The 20196-nt window shown below is 36.0% G+C and overlaps 1 protein-coding gene and 1 pseudogene across 1 annotated transcript in view; one reads left to right on the top strand and one right to left on the bottom strand.

Annotated features, from left to right (window-relative positions):
* Positions 1-20196, top strand: part of DACH2 (dachshund family transcription factor 2) — a 299991-nt gene that overhangs the window by 222022 nt on the left and 57773 nt on the right. The window contains exon 6 of the mRNA XM_055121151.1: positions 1493-1495. Coding sequence (XP_054977126.1) covers positions 1493-1495 — 3 coding nt within the window. The remainder of the gene's footprint in view (positions 1-1492; positions 1496-20196) is intronic.
* Positions 13929-14381, bottom strand: LOC105943113 (stathmin-like; annotated as a pseudogene).

Here is a 20196-nt window from a genome sequence, read left to right as displayed (position 1 = left end):
GGCATGGCTGGTCCATTTTTCTCTATGGCTGTGCATTATTCACTCTCCATAATGCACCATAAACATACAAAAACACCCTAACTAGGTTACTAAGCAGCTCAATAACAAAAAGAAACAACTCTGTCCATCCATTTATAGACAAATATGACTGACAGGCAGTCTAAAGCAGCTTTATAATGCTCATAAAAAAAAACAGAAAAAGAAACAACTCCAAATCAGCGTTCATTCTCTACCACCAATGAACCCAGTATCCCTCCCACCCCCCCAATTCCATCTCACCCACCCCACCCCGCCTCTGTGGCAGGGCATTCCAAAATCAATTCTAAAGCAATACAGAAACCCACCAGGCTTAGTGAATGAAGACACTAGCCCAGATGGTCAAACCAGTAAGAATGAGTTATATAATGTCTCTGATAAGGAATTGAAAATGCAATTGTTGAGGATGCATACAGGGCTCAAAGAAATGATGGAACACACCACCAATAAAACACAAGAGGATATGAGAGAAGAAATGAGGAAAAAGAAATAAAAAATACAAGCAGAAATACATATCTAAAAAACTAGGTTTGTGAAATGAATAACTGGAAGCCCTCAGCCACAGAGTAACAGCTTCTGAGGACAGAACCAGTGAACTCCTAGATGAGGTGTAAATAATCTCCAGGTAACAGCACAAGATGGAAAAGAACCTCAAAATAAACCAAGAGATGACAAGAAAACATATGGATGAATCCAAGAGGAGCAACATAAGAATCATTGGAATTCCAGAGGGGCAGAAGAAAACTCTGGTTAAGAAGCAGCTGTCAGAGTCATCATAGATGAAAAGTTCCCTCAGCACAAGAGTGCTTGCACCCAGATCCAAAGAAATCCAAATAAACTCCAACACATATCCTAATAAGAATGACAAAAACCATGGATAGAGAAAAAATACTGAAGCAGAAAGTTCAAAGAAGGAGATTACTTACAAAGGAGCATACTTAAGATTTACAGCAGACTTACCAGAAGAAACCCTCCAGACCAGAAGACAGCGATCAGATACAGTGTAAAATCACAATGAAATGAAAACTTCACCAAGAATACTTTACCCAGCCAGACTGTCATTCAGATTTGAAGGAACATTGCACAATTTCACATATTAAACAACTCAGGAACTTCATAAACTCAAAACACTTGTTGTAAGAACTAAACAGGTTAGTTTAAAATAAGCTAACTCAACAAACAACCAAACTTCTGTGCAGATATGGCATAAAACCTCATCACAATAATCTCTCTCAATATCAGTGGGCTGAACGCACCAATTTAGAGACACAGAGTTGCAGGATGGATCAGAAAATTGAATCCAACACTCTGTAGCCTGCAAAAAGTACATGTAAACAGTCAGTGCAGTCACAGATTCAAAGTCGTAGAATGGAAAACAATCCTTCAAGCAAACAATAACCTCAAGAGGGCCGGACTGGCCATATTAGTAGCAGGTGACATAAACTTCAGACTTAAGAAGGTTATGAAACAGTGAAGGACATTTCTAAATGATCAAGTGATCTGTACATCAGGAAGAACTCACTTTTCTAAACATGTGTGAACCTCATGAAGGTTGAGAACATACTTAAAACAACTGCTAATGGACTTAAAGAAAGACATTGCAAGCAACACAATTGTAGTTGGAGATTTCCACATTGCTTTGTCACCACATAATAGATCAAATAGACTAAAATTCAGGAAGGAATTACTTTATTTGAAGCAAGAAATGGAAGAGAGGGAATTAGTAGATATATAGGGAATTTTATTTCCAAAAAGCTGAATACACATTCTTCTCCAGTTCACATGGAACATTCTCCAAATGCTGGCCACAAAATGTACCTCCATGAAATAAAGAGGATAGAAATTCTATCAACTATCTTTTCAGACCATGATACACACAGAAACAGAGAACAAATAAAATATCTAGAAATTAAACAGCTCACTTTTTTCCTTTTTCTTTCTTTCTTTATTTTTTTAATTAGTGAGTCACAGTGAAGTTATAGTTACAGATTCAAACATTTTGTGCTTGTTTTTCCCTCATGCAGTGTTCAGGAGCCCATCCCTCTACCAGTGTTCATTCTCTACCACCAATGAACCCAGTATCCCTCCCACCCCCCAATTCCATCTCACCCACTCCACTCCGCCTCTGTGGCAGGGCATTCCAATTTGTTCTCTCTCTCTCCTTTTGGGTGTTGTGGTCTGCAATAGGGGTATTGAGTGGCCATCATGTTCGAACACTAGTCCACTTTCAGCGCTCATTTCCTTTACCACGTGGGATCTCCACTCACAATTTACTTGGTGTTCCCTTCTCCATTTGGTATGACTTTCCCCCAGCGTGTGAGGCCAAGTTCCAAGCTATGGAGTCAACCTCCTGGTATTGTATACTACTAATCTTGGGTATTAGTCTCCTACTCTAAACAGCTCACTTTTGACAACCAGTGGGTTAGAGAATAAATCAAAAAGGAAATAAAAAGATTCCTGGTAAAAAATAAGAATGAAGGTACAAGCTACCAAAACATGGGAGACACAGCAAAAACAGTGTTAAGAGGAAAAATTATAGTTGTGCAAGTATTCATCAAGAAAGAAGAAAAGGACCCACATAAATAGCTTAATGTGGCAGATTAAGATCTTGGAAAATGAACAATAAAAGAAGTCCAAATGTAAGAAGAAAATAATCAAACATAGAGAATAAATTAATGATATAGAATCCCCAGAGAAAAACTTTAAAAATCAATGAAACCAAGAGATTTTTCTTGAGAAAATAGACAATATCGATAAACCACTAGCAAGACTCACAAAGAAAGAGAGAGAGAACCCTAATAAACCAAATATGAATTGAAAGACAGATCATCACAAGAGACAACAAAAATTCAATGCATTATTAGAGATTACTTTTAGAATTTTTATGCCACGGAACAAAACAACCTTGAAGAAATGGAATTAAATTACTAGATTCCAGGGCTAGAGCGATAGCACAGCAGGTAGGGCATTTGCCTTGCATGCGGCCAACCCGGGTTTGAATCCCAGCATCCCATATGGTCCCCTGAGCACTGCCAGGAGTAATTCCTGAGTGCAAAGCCAGGAATAACCCCTGTGCATCGCCGGGTGTGACCCAAAAAGCAAAAAGAAAAAATTACTAGATTCCTATACCTCCCAATGTTGAACCAAGATTTAGAGCATCTGAACAGAACTAACACAATCGAAGAATTTGAAATGGTAATCAAAAGTCTTCCCAAAAACAACAACCTAGAGCCAGATGGATAAACTAGTAAATTCTTTCAAACCAATTAAAGATGAACTACTGCCAATCCATTTCAGGCTATTCCAGGGAATTGTAGAGATAGAAACATTACCAGTCAGGTAGTTTTCCACTATAGAGTAAAATATCACCCTGATACACCTAGCAGACAGAGACACCACAAAAAAAGAGAAAGATAATTAAAGACCTGTATCCATGATGAATACAGATGCAAAGATTTTCAGCAAAATACAACCAAATAGAATCCAACAACCCATCAAAGTGATCATACATCATGACTAAGTAGTAATCATCCTGGGGATGCAAGGATGATTTAACATTTGCAAGTCAATGAACATAATACACCATATCAGTAAAAGAAAAGAAAAATCATTTTATCATATAAATAGATGCAGAGAAAGCCACAACAAGGAAAACTCACATACAAAATTTCTCTGATAAAGAATTCAGTGAAGAAATGGTGAGGATGTTCAATGAGCTCAAAGAAACAGTGGAAAGGACATCCGATAATGCATAAAATTATGAGACCAACAGTGGAATAGATAGCCAATAAAATACAGCAGGAAATGAGAGCAGAAATATGAAAATGACAAATATAAAGTGTCATTAATAAAAACTAATCACTAGTAAAATGAAAAACTATGGTTCCCCTCGATGGTAGAGTAACAACAGCTGTATTACAAAGAGATAGTAATTAAAAAAGCATGTTATTGAATTAAAGACAGATCTGCAAACCAATGGAACAATGTAAAACATCCTAACACAGACTGTCAAATATATAATCACTTAATCTTTTATAAAAGTGCAAGACATGTGGATTGAAGCAAGGAAAGCCTCTTCAACATGTTATGCTTGGAAAACTGGGCAGCTACATGCAAAACAACTGAATTCAGACCTCTTTCTATGCCAGGCATAAAAGTCAAATTAAAATAGTTTAAACACCTCAGTAACATACTTGAATCTGTAAGATAAATAGAGGAAAATTTAGGCAGAACCATCCATGGCATAGAACCTAACAGCATCTTCAAAGATGAAACACAATTGACATGGTAAGTTTAATCAAAGAAATGCAAACGTGATGTCATTAAACTCATCAACTTCTACACTTCAAAAGGAAGGGTGATCAATGTACAGAGACAGCCCATGGAATAGGAAAAATTATTTACCCAATACCCATCAGATAAGAGGTTAATATCCAAGATAAATAAGTCTCTGGTAAAACTCTGTAAGAAAAAAAATTCAGCCTCATCAAAAAGTGGGGAGAAGAAATTAACAGAAACTTCCTCAAAGGAGAGATATAAATGGCCATAAAGCACATGAAAAATTGCTCTACATCACTAATCATCAGGGTGATTTAAATCAAAACAATGTTGAGCTATCATCTTACACCACATAGATTGGCACACATCAAAAAGAACAAGAACAGCCAGTGCTGGTGGGGAGAGGCAGGGAGAGTGACTCTCAGTCATTGTCGGTTGGAATGCTTAATGGACCAGTCTTTTTGGAAAACAATGAGCATTTCTCAAAAAGGTAGAATTGATCTTCCATACTACCCAGTGGTACCACTTCTGGAAATATAACCCTAGAGCCCCAAAATATACTGCAGAAATGCCTTCTGCACTTCTATATCCATTGCAGCACTGTTCACAATAGCCAGTATCTTTAAACAACCCAGGTGCCTGAGAACAGACTGATTAAAGAAACCATGGTATATCTACACAATGGAATACTATGCAGGTGTTAGGAAAAATAAATTCCCTTACAAATGCATATACATTGGAAAATTATGCTTAGAGCAATGAGTCAGAAAGATAGGGATAAACATAGAATGATTGGATTATAGGCAGTTGGTGGGGTGGGGGTGGTAGGAGAGACACTGGGGACATTGCTGGTGGGAAATATACACTGTTTGGAACACTGTTTGGGGGAATGATTATTGGAACATTGTATGACCGAAACCCAATAGGTGAATAGATCAGTGTATTGAATCATTGTATCTCTCAGTGATTCAATAAAAATAATTAAAATTTAAGAAATAAAAAAATAAATGCATTGTTTAGCTAAAATAATGATTGATTCCAGTGGTGATTTTTTGGGGGGGGCAAGAGAGAGATGAAAAGGGAGTGAGGAAGAATGGAATTGTGGAAAGGGTAAATAAAATCCAAAATATAATAGCATATTTTTAGAATTTAAAGCCAAAAGCTCAATAATATACCCATAAAATGTAAAACATAATGCATTCATGTGAAAGATGAATCATCATGGTTATAAATATCCATAGCTAGATAAAGACAAATTCTTGAACTCAAAGCAAAATAAAGTTATTGATTTTGAGAGTTAAACATTGACAGGGTCTTTCTATCAGTAATACCTCCAAGCTGCTAGTGTCCATATGCACAATTTTTCTCCAGAAAACAGCATTCCACTTGAGTCCTTGGATTCTCAAAATTAAGGTTAATTTTTCAGGCTCTCTTCCTGTACTATCTTTCCTGTGCCTAACAATTCATTCTTGAGTATTTCCTTCTCTTACTAGATTCTATCTTGATCTTCCTTTCTGTTTATTTGCTACAACCCCCCCCCCAAATACCCCAAACCCCATCCTTGATATTTAATTAGGAACCTTCTTGGTTGTTGTTCTTTCAAATTTAGAGTCCCCAACATTCATTTTTATTTACTTAAGGGCTCTCATTTCTCAAAGTACTTTATGTATTGGGAAGCTTACTCATGCCTTATGACTCTGACTTGAAATTTAAATTCCCAAATCCTATACAATTTTTTGGCTGGAGGATGGGTGGGGTGGGCAATAATCGAACCCTTGCAAGGCAAGCGCCTTACCTGCTGTCCTATCTCACTCTATTCTCTTAACTTATATAATTGCTATGCTAAAATTTATTTTGCTTATTTCCTTTCAAAGTAAATGTTTTTTCTGATTCTGGCATTCAAGTTGTTCAAAACAATATAGCCCAGAAAGAATTTAACTGATTCCCGGTATATTAAGAAAATACTCTTAATTTAAATAATTTGCTAAGTTCTTTATTGCAAGTTTCCCCCACTTTTTCAAGCTTAACTGTTCACAGTTGTAAGTTAAAATGTTATTGAAATGCAATTTGCTGCTACATGGATGGACCCGGAAAGTATCAGGCTGGATGAAGTTAGAGGGACAGATAGAATGATCATTCTTATACAGGATATAAAGAAACATATTAGAGTAATAGCAAATGCCCAAATGTAATAGACCCTGAGAACTGGTCTCCAGTAGGATTTCTTCTTTGAGAAAGTTTCTGTTCATTTCATTATCCCATTTTCTGATGGGATTGGAGGTTTTCTTCTTGTAGAGTTCAACCAGTGCCTTGTATATTCTTGATATTAACAGCTTATCAGAAGAGTATTGAGTGAATATCCTTTTCCATTCCATAGACTGTCTTTGTATTCTGGTCACTGTTTCTTTAGAGGTGCAGAAGCTTCTTAGTATAAGGTAGTCCCATATGTTTATCTCTGCTTCCATTTGCTTGGTCAGTGGCATTCCATCTCTGAAGATACCTTTAGTTTCAATGTCATGGAGGGTTTTGCTGAACTTTTCTTCAATGTACCTTATGATTCTGGTCTGATGTTGAGGTCCTTTTTTAAGTAAAATGGATTTTATTTGGAGGGTTTTTGAAGGGAAGGAGGAAGAGAAAGTGGGAGAGAGTGGAGAGTAAGAGAGACAGAGTAATGCTGGAAGACTGCTTCAGAGCGGAGGGGAGAAGGCAGATGGAATAGAGAAGGGATCACTAAGAAAATGATGGCTGGATGAGCCAGTTGGGACGGAAGATGCATGCCAAAAGTAGATAATGGACCAAACATGATGACCTCTCAGGGTCTGTGTTGCAAGCCATAATACCCAAAAATAGAGAGAGAGTATGGGGAATATTGTCTGCCATAGATGCAGGGGGTGGGTGGGGAAAGGGAGGGCATACCCGGGATATTGGTGGTGGGGAATGTGCACTGATGGAGGGATGTATGTTTGATCATTGTGAGATTGTAACCCAAACATGAAAGCTTGTAACTATCTCACGGTGATTGAATAAAATTAAAAAAAAAAGAGTGACAGAAGAGAACGGGTTTTTTTCCCAAGGGCAGAAAGAGCAGATGTTGAGGTCTTTAATGCAATTTGATCTGACTTTTGTGCATGGTATTAGTTAGAGGTCTGAGCCCATTTTTTGCATGATGCTACCCAGTTTTCCCAGTATCACACATTGAAGAGTATTTCCTTGCTCCATTTTATATTTCTTGCTCCCGTATCAGAGATTAGATGATCATATCGTTGAGGGTATGTGTAAGGATATTCAACCCTATTCCTTTGGTCTTCGGATCTGTCCTTGTTCTAGGACAGATTTAAATACCAAGCTATTTAAAATGCTATTCATCACTAATCAACAGGGTGACACAAATCAAAACAACAATGAAATATCTCACACCACATAGACTGGCATACATACAAAGGAACAAATGCAACTGGTGTTGGCGTTGATGTGGTGAGAAAGGGACTCTCCTTCATTGTTGGTGGGAATGCTGACTGGACCACCCTTTTTGGAAAAAATATGGACATTTCTCAAAAAAATAGAAATTGAGCTCCCATTTGACCTAGCAATAACACTTCTGGGAATATATCCCAGGGTGCAACAAAAGCACAGCACAGTAGAAATGACATCTGCAGCTATAAGTTCATTGCAACACTTCACAGTAGCCTGAATTTGGAAACAACCAGAGTGCAGATAACGAACAACTGGTTAAAGAAACTTTGATATGTCTACACAACGGAATATACTCTGTAGCTGTTGGGAAAGAAGAGGTCATGAAATTTGCTTATTAGTGGATGGCCATGGAGAGCAATATGCTAAGTTAAATGTGTCAGAAAGAGAGACAGAGAAAGAATTACTGCACTCATTTGTGGAATATAAAATATGATAATATTAGACTAGAACCCTAGGACGATAGAGACAAGGGCCAAGGAGACTGCTACATAGTTGGAGGCCTTCCTCATGAGCTGGGGGAGAAGGCAGCTGGGATAGAGATGGGATCACTAAGTCAATTATGGTTGGAGATACCACTTGAGATTGGAGATGTGTGCAGAAAGTAGATAAAGGTCCAAACATTATGGCTTCTCATTATCTATAGGGCAAACCATAATACCAAAAGTAGAGAGAGAGAGAGAGAGAGAGAGAGAGAGAGAGAGTATGGGGGAAATTGTCTGCCATAGAGGCAGGGGGATGTTTGAGATGGGGTCGGGAATACTGGGGGCATTGGTGGTGAAAAATATGAACTGGTGGAGGAATGGTTGTCCAATCATTGTATGACTGAAAGTCAAACATGAAAATTTTGTAACTGTAGATCATGGTGATTAAATTAAAAAAATAAAGAAAACCATGATTCCTAAATGAAATAAATATATATTTATAAATTATATTAATATTGAAAAATATAAATATATATTTTTTAAGTCACCATATTTGGGGATGTGAAGAAATGTTTAAATAGGTTCTTTTTGGGCAGGAGCAGTAGTATAGCCAGTAGGACTAGAACCTTGCATGCAACAGATCTGTTTTCTATCCCTGTCATCCTGTATGGTCCCCTGAGCATTACAAGAGTGACTCCTCAGCACAGAGCCAGATATAAGCCCTGAACACCACTGAGTCTGGTCCAAAAACAAATTAAATACTTTCCTTTAACAGGTTGCTATGAAGTGGTTATAATAAATCACTATTTTTGCCACAAATCTTTTTTTACCATAATTCTATCTTTCTAAAGTTTCATCATTTTGTGGACTGTATTATGTTATAATTTCTTCTCTGACTATGACTACACTTTTTTACATGAATGTTTTATGCACTGTTATTTTTCAGGCCACTGACTAAAGTTGGGAAAGCCTCATACTCCTCCATTTATGTACTGAAATCCTAACAAATTTTTTTAATGCATGTCATTCTCAGTAGTGTAAGGTTTGTATTTCCCTGAGTGTATGTGATGACAAGCACTTTTCATGTCCTAAATGGCCATAGGTTTGTCTGTTTCAGAGATATGCCTGTCCATTTCCTCCCATTTCTTGATATGGTTTTCAGACTGTATGTTGTTGATTTTAGGCAGTGCATTACATATATTTATCTAATGTGTTGAATACAAATATTTTCATTAATTTAGTTTCAGTGTCTTTTACTTTTAGAATGTGCTTCTTTTGCCAAGTGGGATCTTTTTAATTTTATGCAACCCCATATGTTTATTTTTGTTTCTATTGCCTTTGGCAATGAAATAATATAATTGAAAACACTCTTAAGGTCCAATTCTTTTTAAATTTTATTTATTTATTTTGTTTTTGGGTCACACCCAGAGATTCATAGGGGCTACTCCTGGCTTTGCACTCTGGAATTACTCCTGGAGGTGCTCGGGGGACCATATGGGATGCTGGGAATCGAATCCAGGTCTGCATGTGCAAGGCAAATGCCCTACCCACTTGTACTATGGCTCCGTTCCAATTCTTATAGCATTCTGCCAGTGTTTTTCTCAATGTACGGTACAGACTCTGGGCTGGTCTCACTAAACTGACTTGATTCACCTGAACCAATTTTTGTATAAGTTGTCATATATAAACCCAACTTCATATTTTTAAAACTGTTAGTCCAGTTTCCCAACATAGATTGTTAAAGAGGCTCTCTTTTTTGTTGTTTTTTAAATTTTATTGTGTTGAACCACTGTGAGATAGTTACAAGCTTTCGTGTTTGGGTTACAATCTCACAATGATCAAACACCCACCCCTCCACCAGTGCACATTCCCCACCACCAATATCCCGGGTACACCCCCTTTTCCCACCCACCCCATGCCTCCATGGCAGACAATATTCCCCATACTCTCTCTCTACTTTTGGGCATTATGGCTTGCAACACAGACACTGAGAGGTCATCATGTTTGGTCCATTATCTACTTGCGGCATGCATCTCCCATCCCGACTGGTTCCTCCAGCCATGATTTTCTTAGTGATCCATTATCTATTCCAACTGCCTTCTCCCCTCCACTCATGAAGCAGTCTTCCAGCTATGGGGCAATCTTCCTGGCCCTTGTATATACTGTCCTTGGGTGTCAGCCTCATGTGATGTTATTCTATACGCCACAAATGAGTGCTGTCCTTTTATATCTGTCCCTTTCTTTCTGACTCATTTCACTTAGCTCAATACTCTCCATGTCTATCCATTTATAAGCATATTTCATGACTTCATCTCTCGTAACAGCTGCATAGTATTCCATTGTGTAGATGTACCAAAGTTTAAAGAGGCTATCTTTATATTACTCTAAGTACCCAGCCTATTAGTTGAAATTTAGTTTACCATATGTCTGTAAATTTTTCTATGGGTACTTGATTCTTTGGTTAGAGAGACTATCCTTTTTTTCAGCACCATACTATTTTAATTACTGTAGCTTTAAAGGATAGTATCAATTTAGGTAAGGAGATGCATATCAATTACATAGTTCTCAGTATGTCTTAGTAATTGAGTTTTTATGATTCATACACACTTTATTATTCACTGTTATGACACTTTGAAAAGTTGTCTGAAATTGGATGGGTGTTCAGTTTGATAATATTCTTTCAATTCACAGACATGGAATACTTTTCTACTTCTTAAGGTTTTGTTTGATATCATTCTTAAGTGACATAGTTTTTTTTGATATGGATTTCTTGCTTCTTTTGCCAAATTGATTTCTAAGTACTATGTATTGTGCAATACTATTTTGAATGAAGTAGGAGTTTTTAATCTCTTAGTCTTCTCATTCATTATTTACATATAGTAATGAGTCATTTTTCTGTGTTTACTTTGCTGTACTGGTTTCTTGTTTCTAGGATATATTCAGTGAACTTTTTTTAGAGTTTCTATGTGTATTATGCCATTTACAGATATTGATGCTTTGACTTCTTTTCCTATTTGAATCCTTTCAGTTTATTTCTCTTGACTAATTATAGTTCCTAGTAAAAAGTGAGGATAGTGGAATACTTGATTTGTACCTGATCACACAGAGAATGCTTTTGGTTTTTCATTACTGAGAATGATAGTTCTTTGCTAGTATTTAGTAATATCAGTATTTCAGAGCATGTAAAAATCAATTTTCAATAACCCTGTGTAATCACACCCAGGATCTCTGTTACATTCCAATAATCTTGCAGGACCTGATAGCACAGCGATAGGGCATTTGCCTTGCATAGGGCCGACCCAAGTTCGATTCCTCCACCCCTCTCGGAGAGCCCGGCAAGCTACCAAGAATATCTCGCCCACACAGCAGAGGCTGGCAAGCTACCTGTGAGGTATTCAATATGACAAAAACAATAACAAGAAGCCTCACAATGGAGACATTACTGGAGCCCACTCAAGAAAATCGATGAACAATGGGATAGCAATGCAATGACAGAGAATGATAATATCTATAGGTCTATTACTATCTTGATAGATTTTTTCTTTTCCTAGAATGTTAAGGTGTTTTTTTTTTAATCATGAAATACTACTGGATCTTGTCAACAGCTTTCTCTGCAATGACTGATATGATCATATGCCTTTTATCTTTCCTTTTATGAATGTACTATTTTTGTTAACTAATTGACATATTTTTAATGAAAATATGTTGAATGTATCACCGAGATCAATCCCACCTGTTTATGGTTTTTGATTTTTTGATAGGTTGTTATATTTAATATGCTAAGGTTTTATGGAGGATTTTTGAGTCATTTATCAGCAAAATTGGCATTAAACTCACTTTTTTAGTAGTACTTCTAGTAGTAGTACTTTTCTTAGGGTATTATCATAAGATTGGTTTTATAGAAACTGTTAGGATTGATCCTGTTTCTCCAATATTGTGGAATCACTTGAGGAGAAAAGGTAAAAAGTAAAGGTTCGATATAACTCACAAATGAACCCTTCTCTATCAGGATTTTTATTCTGGGGGAGATTCCGATATATTCTTTCAATTTCCTTGACTGTGATTGTCCTTTTTTAGTTTTTCTATTTATTCCTTGCTCAGATTGGGAGGTTATCATTTCTTACAGGTTCTCTCTCATAACAGGGTAAAGTTGATCATAGTAACCTCTCATAGTATTTTGAATTTCTGCTAGGTCTGTTGTAATGTCCCCTATTTCATATCTAATATAATAATCATATAAACTCATGTAATTTATCTTAACATTTTATCCTTCCCCTCTATGAGTCTAGCCAAGAGTTTCTGTAACTTGTTCATTCTTTCTAGGAACCAGGTCCTGGTTTCTTTGACTCCTTATATTGTTTCATTGATTTCTGTGTCATTGAAATCTGCTCTAGTTTCATTTTCTTTCTTTTACTAGTTTTGGGATTCATTTATTGTTCATTCTCCAAATATTTAAAGTGTAATTTTAAGTTCTCAATTTTGGCTTTCTCCTCTTTCTTAGTTTAGATTGCATTGTTATGAATTTCCCCCTCTACATAGTCTTGCTTGTCTTATAGATTCTCCTTCTTCCATTCTTACTAAGTATATTGTTTTAATTTTCTTAATTTTTTATTTCATTCAGTTTTTATTTAGTCTCAATTTTGTTATTGTGCTGTTATTTAGAGGATCAAGCAAAACGATGAAGATAGAGTGCTTAGTATAGGATTTCACACTTGTGTAATTATTATAACTCTTAGTGTTATACTGTGATCATAAAAATAACTAATAATTCTTGATGGCTGCTGGATTAGTAGAAAATATATCTAGGGAGCCTGAATTATAACACAGCAGGTAGGGCATTTGCCTTGCACACAGACAACCTGGGTCCCATCCCTGGCATCCCATATGGTCCCCCGGAGCACCGCTAGGAGTAATTCCTGAGTTCAGAGCCAGGAGTAACCCCTGAGCATCACCAGGTGTGACCCAAAAAGAAAAAAAGGAAAATGTATCTATTTATTTTATGCCATTTTGTTGCCTATAATATTCTGCAAATCAGCATAAACTCAACTTCATCTTTATAAGCTTAGTTTGCATTTTGACATATTCAGTTTTAATATTATGGGAGTGTTTATGTTACATTTAATACAGTTCATATTCAATACGCACAATTTCATTATATAGAACTAATAAAATTACAGAAATGGGAAATTGTGAAATTATAGAATAAAGTATAGTGGTGATAGAATACTGTGTTTAGAAAGGGAGGGGACCATAAGTAAAGATGAGAGTCATCATTCCACTGTTTTGGGTTTTTTTTTTTTTTACAGCACTGAGAAGCTTTATTAACCTTTCAAGTACAGTAGGATCTGGTAAGATGGGGATAGAATTGGGATTTAAAAGCAAGCATCTAACAGTTTGAAATAAGGTATTACATATTCTTCACAAACATGTATTAGAGCCAATACTAACTCAGTACACCAAGTGTAACAAGATGTAACAAGAAAAATAGCTACATTAGAAAGACTTTAACACTTTAGAAAAAGAGTAAAACACTTTTGATTTCTCTCTTTAGTCCCTAAAACAACATTATCTACCTTTATGTACAGTCTTATACAGTCTTACCTACCTTTACAGTCCTACACCAGCTTCTAGAATATTTGTCAGGAGGGTTAACATAAAATGAGAGTGACCAGTACAGTTTTTGGATATTTAGGAAGGGGATGGGGAGAAAGTCAGTTTTCAGAACAAATTAAATTCAGTCTCATCAGCAGTATCTTTGGATTCTTTCCTCCACACTTCAATATTCTTGTCCTTATCTCACAGACACTCCAGTTTGGCACCTATCTGTGCCTCATGGTTTTCTTTATTGGCTTCCATTTTGTGGGTCAGTTTCTCTTCTGCCATTTCAACTGGAGTTGTGTTTTCTTCTATCATTTTCTGAAGCATTTATTTCTGGTGCTCTCTTCTCAGCAAGCTGCTTCAGACTTCATGGGATATGCAGTCTTTGGCATTTTTGATTTTTGCTAAAATTTTTAATTTCCTCCAAAGAAAGATCCTTATTATTTGCAGGGGGAAGGTAGGGAGAGGGAATTCAGGGACATATTCTTTGGATTGAGGGCTAAGAATCAATTTAAAAGCATGGGTAGAGGCTCGTCTCTCCAGTTCTTTCAGCTGGATATCAGAAGAAGCCATGGTGAACAGAAGACAAAGAGAATGGTAGTGTTTTCTACTCAACATGTTGGGAAGAAAATCTCTGCTCAGTCCAAGTGGCCTGAACACATTCCATTTTTAATTAACAAAAAAGAGACCCTCTTTCTACTCCTATTGCATGGAAATAATGTTCTGATATGCGTTAATTGAACACATAGTATGAAGTGGAGACCCTGAACTGAATTGCTAGGGGAAATAACACATATATAGAATTCCTAAGGAAACACTTTGTTCCTGAGATTATGGAGATAGCTATATTTGTGGTGCTGTTTTAGGAAATAATCCTAAAAACCCATGCATATTGAATATTCAATTGGGTATTTTTATGAAAATACTCTATCACTGTATCACTGTCATCCCATTGCTCATTGATTTGCTCGAGCGGGTAACAGTAAAGTCTCTATTGTGAGACCTATTGTTACTGTTTTTGGCATATTGTTACTGTTTTTGGCATGGGTAGCTTGCAGGGTTCTACCGTGCAGGCAAGATACTCTTGGTAGCTTGCCGGGCTCTCCGAGAGGGATGGAAGAATTGAACCCAGGTCAGCCACGTGCAAGGCAAACACCCTACCCGCTGTGCTATCAAAAATACATATAAAGTAAATGTCTTGTTCATGCTATGAAAGTACATATAAGGTAGATATATTTTGTTCATATATCTATATATCTATATATTATGTATACCTTAGGCTTGGTTACTACAAATCTGATTTTAGCTCAGCATATTTTATTAACAGTTAACTTTTAATATTTTTAAAAACTATTTTCAATATTGTGATTTGACACTTTTATGATTTAAATTTGTACATTTAATTACTAGTAAAATTTCTCTAGCAATAATAACTACAATTCTGACATAATTATTTATCAATTTTTTCTTTATTTAGTATTTTAACGAATTTTAAAAATCATCCATTCTTGACTTTAGAAAGAAGCATTCTCACTGTTATCAGATTTACCACCATATTTCTTGAAAATAGCCATGCTTTTTGCATCAGCATTTGAAATTCTCCTTTCCTTTTCTGATAATTCCCAGTTATTTCTTTGTGATTTACTCCTATTTCTCAAACTGCAGAAAATGTCTAAATTGGATACTTATAAACTGAGTTCAAATTTGAAAGAAAAAGTTCCTCTGGTATTTCACTAAATAAAGTTTTATAAACTGAAATCTATGTAAGATGGTTTTTCTTGAGATATTACTTTAAAATGCAGAGAATCATATTCAAATAACAGCTTAAATATATACATGGTGCATTACCTCAAGACAAAACATAAATTTGAACTGAGGAGGTAATTCAGTGGCAGAGTGAATGCTTTGCTTATATAGGACTATACACTTACCACACACATATATATGTAGAAATGTAACTATGACAGAAACATTCACAATACTACTGACTACCATAGAAATGCTGAATTTTATTTTCAGCTATGTTTGTTACATTTTTTGAAGGGGGTTATACCTGACAATGTTCAGGGCTGCTTCTTCTGGCTCTGCACTCAGGAATTACTCCTGGCAGTGCTTGGGGGAACATATGGGATTCCAGGGATCAAACCTGGGTCAGCCATGTGCAAGGCAAGTGCCTTACCCACTGTACTCTCTTTCTTTGTCCCTTCTTGTTGTTAATTTTACTACAAGTTATTAATTAAAAATGTACTAATTTTTTGATGTAGGCACTATGTTAACATTTATTGTTCTGATTATTGTTCTCTCCTATGGTTTCATTAATGAAAAGTGACAGTTGCTCATGATAATTTCAACATTTTCAGGAAAGAAAGAATCACCCCTGTATCTGATGGATATATTTGCACCACTTTCCACCTTTAATTCTTTTGCATTAGTTAGGTCTCAACAAGGTGATTTATTATTTGAATTATATTTTGTGTGCATGGCTGACAGATGCATTTATCTTGACCTTTAGGTTGCAACACCATCTTGAAAACCAGTGGCTCCAAAGGATATATCTACTATCAGCAATATTTTATTTGCACAAACAATAGAGTTGATTTCACCTGATTATAAAGCATATCCCTGATTTTAATGCCTTAAATTAAAATGTAAAAAACCTGAGATTGGGGAACTAATAATTAGGTAGGGTGCATGGCTTTCTTGAGTAGGAACCAGTTTAAGAAATGCCAAATTTCTCCTCTGGCTTCGTCTTTAACCATAGCATTGATGAACCCTGAGCACTACAGGCATCCCTTTTGGTTCCATCACTATAGGGCCCAAGTAGTACTATATCCACTGGTTCAACTATCTGGACTGTTGGTCGAGGTGATGGAAGAATACACAAACTCTCTAAACACTGCTTGTGAGACTCCCTAATGATGTTAACATTTTTATTACATATCTATTCTAAAGGTGCAAAAAGTAGTCTGATAGTTATTAAGTGGTGTAATATGAATTTTCTTTATTTCTTCAATTTTTACATATTTTATTTTAATAAAGTAGTTCATGATAGTTTATTACAGATAATGTTCAAACACCTATGGATTTTCAAATGTTTAAGATTTTGCACCGCAGGGAAATGATTCAAAAGCAGATAAACACTATTCATGTGTGTGAGAGTATCTTGTATGCATATGGAGCTCTTGATGCACAAAAATTAACATATTTTCCTGTGTGCAAAATAAAAGTGTCAAAAGTAATCATAAAGTTATATTTGTTATGGTATTAAAATAGATGTTACATATTTCCCAGATTATGTACAATTTAAAAAGAGAGAGGTAGCTTAAATGAAGAAAATAATAAAATTTCCAAGTTGTAGTCATATTTAATATATTTAATCATATTTAAAGAAACACTTCAATGGGGCTGGAGTGATAGCACGGCAGGTAGGGTGTTTGCCCTGCACACAAATGACCCGGGTTTGATTCCCAGCATCCCATAAGGTACCCTGAGCACCGCCAGGAGTGATTCCTGAGTGCAGAGCCAGGAGTAATCCTTGAGCATCGCCGGGTGTAACCCCCCCAAAATAAAGCAACACTTCAATAGTACAGATATTATTCATCTAGTCTACCATACCACCCTGAACATATCTAATCTTGTCTGAAACATTTGTCATTTCATATTGAAAAGTTATTTTATATATGTATGTCAATATATGTTTGTTATTTTATATATGTATGTATGCTCTGGGTGGTCACTGGCCAGCCCACAGTGGCCTGAAAGTCACCTGGTGCATTCAGACCAGTCACCATTCCCCCAACTCCTGTTCTGCTGACAGTGATGGATGAATGAAGGAATATGGGCTACCAGGCTGGTTGGTAATTGGTGGCCATTTAGTCAAGTCTCACCACATTAGTTATATAGAAATTGTGAAGGAGTAGGTAGCAATTTCACATAGGCATGGTTGACATTATCATAAAAATGAATAGATGTAAAGCCCTTCTTTCGGGAGAAGTTCATCCAAGGGATTTACACAAAGACAACATCTCGTCTCAGAGTTCAGCACTCTAGATTACAAGGAGATCTGCCTAAGGACGGAGTTAAATCTAAGAGCATATTACTTTCTCCCATCCTTAGCTAGTAATCCGTTTAAACAACCATATTTTTTAAATTTTATGCTTTTTAATTGAGACACCATAAGAAAAGTTACAGGGCTTTCAGGATCAAGTTTCAGTCCTACAATGATCAAACACCCATCCCTTCACCAGTGCACATGATCCACCACCAAGAACCCCTCCCTCTCTGCCTCCCCTGTGTGGCTGATGATTTTCAATTAACTCTCTCATTGCTATGATAACATTCAATTTTTGACTGAAAACTCACTATCATTATTTGGAGTGTCCTCCCAACAGTCAGACCTGTCAGAATGGCATCATTGGATCGTATGTTAAACAACCATATTAAATTTACTTCTTACTAACATTTTTAGTCATTTTGTATGAACACAGTAAGAGTTATATTAAACTTAAAGGGTGGCTCTTTCTGGGAAAATCTCACTGTACATCCCAGACTATAGTCTTCAGGCCATGTAAATCTTTCCCATCAGGGAAATTATTCAGTTACTTCTTTGGGGTTCATGACAGAGTTTGTTATATGACCATGATCTTAATTTATTATACTTCTTATGGTGCTGAACCTGTCTATTTTCGATTCTACGGCAGTTTACTGTTTGTTCTGGGTCGATCCATGTTCCTCAACAGGATCCTCTTTTTGGAATGTTGAGGATCATTCGACGAACAACTGGGGGTTGTTCCTAAGGGAAACTGAGGCTTAAGTCAAGTAAATGTGACAGATGCCCAGGAATAAATATTTTTCAGATTTAGTTAACCCCAAGCATAGCATTGGCTGTCTGACTTTGTCTTCACAAAAAGGACATTGCTCTAAAGTCCTTATATAAACTATGCAAAGGACACAAAGGAAAGAGAAAAGCAACATTTCACATACATATACAAAATCCAGAACCCTCAGAAGATTTGAACTACAGGATTTTATTTTGGACATTTGTGATTAACAGGAGAAGAAGAGCACAAAGGAGAGGTTAAAGATAAACAAAAAGTACTAGGTGTGTGTACCTGATGGAATTGGGTTTGTCTGGGAAGCACTGCAATGGTTGTAACTCATCTAAGCTCCCTGTGGGAGGAGCAAGGACACATCAATGTTACTTCTTAAAATGCTTAGAACTGTAATCAAAAATGTAAAAAATGTACTTCATTTTTATAACCTATTGTTGTTGCTGTTATTGTAGGGATCGCAACTGGCAAGGTTGAAGGTGCATGCTGTGATAGAGATCAGACTCTGGACCTTACACAAGGTATTACTCTAACCCTTGATCAACATTTCACTCCTATATTTCTTGATACAAGTGAGGATGACTTCAAGTTTTATATGCATTTGAGTATATCTCTCACATGTATCTATAGAGTTTGATCATTGAAGTTGAATTGACAATTCAATCCGAAAGTATATGTCATCTCTGTAAGATAATGGATTTATATTCTTTTTCTCTAAATTAATTAAATGTTTTATACCAGTTTGTACCAGTAAAAGGAAACAAAACAGTTGTCTCTATAGTCATAATTCAAAACTATACTTACCAGGTTAGTTTTATATGAAAATGTAACCATGCACAATGGAATAATATGCATGTAGAGAAGATTGAATCTTGCAGCTTGCTACAACTTGGATGGAACTGGTGGATTTCAGGCTAAGTGAGATGAACTAGGCAGAGGAGAAATACCAGTTTATCTCACTCATCAATCATTTGAAAACATAGAGATGAGATAAGAGGATAGAAAGTATTGAACACTGAAAAATCTTTGGCATTGGAATGCAAAACCAATTGCTATGTAAAGAGCATACAGTCAAGAGAGAAAGAATATTAGTCTAGAAGTGACTTAAGTATAGAGGTGGAGAGTTGTGTGCACTATAGCAATAGTGGGGCATCAGGTTTTATATATTGCCACCATAAGCATTGCCAATATTATAATTACATAAACTATAACAAAATTTTCAATGTCATTTTTGTACTAAATTACAGTAGTCAAAGACTTGTTTAGAAAGAGTTAAACCTAGTGCTGAAGGTAACATAATTTTTTCTGGATTTATTCTATATACCTTATAACACATAAAAATTGGAAATCAGATAATTCATTGTCACAGGATTGTGAGATTGAATTTCTTTAGAAATTTCAAAAAAAATCTGTAAAAATCAAAGAAACTAAAACATATGGGTCTCTATTAAGCATATAACCAACATAGTCTAACTTAAACTTAGGGTAGGTGCTATGGAAAGTCATTATCTTTCTATGAACTTTATGATGTTTACAGAAAAGTTATTATTTTTCTATGA

Source organism: Sorex araneus, chromosome X, assembly GCF_027595985.1.
Source record: "Sorex araneus isolate mSorAra2 chromosome X, mSorAra2.pri, whole genome shotgun sequence".
NCBI lineage: Eukaryota > Metazoa > Chordata > Mammalia > Eulipotyphla > Soricidae > Sorex > Sorex araneus.
The sequence above is the reverse complement of the archived record's forward strand: the minus strand, read 5'-3'. Positions and strand labels throughout refer to the sequence as shown.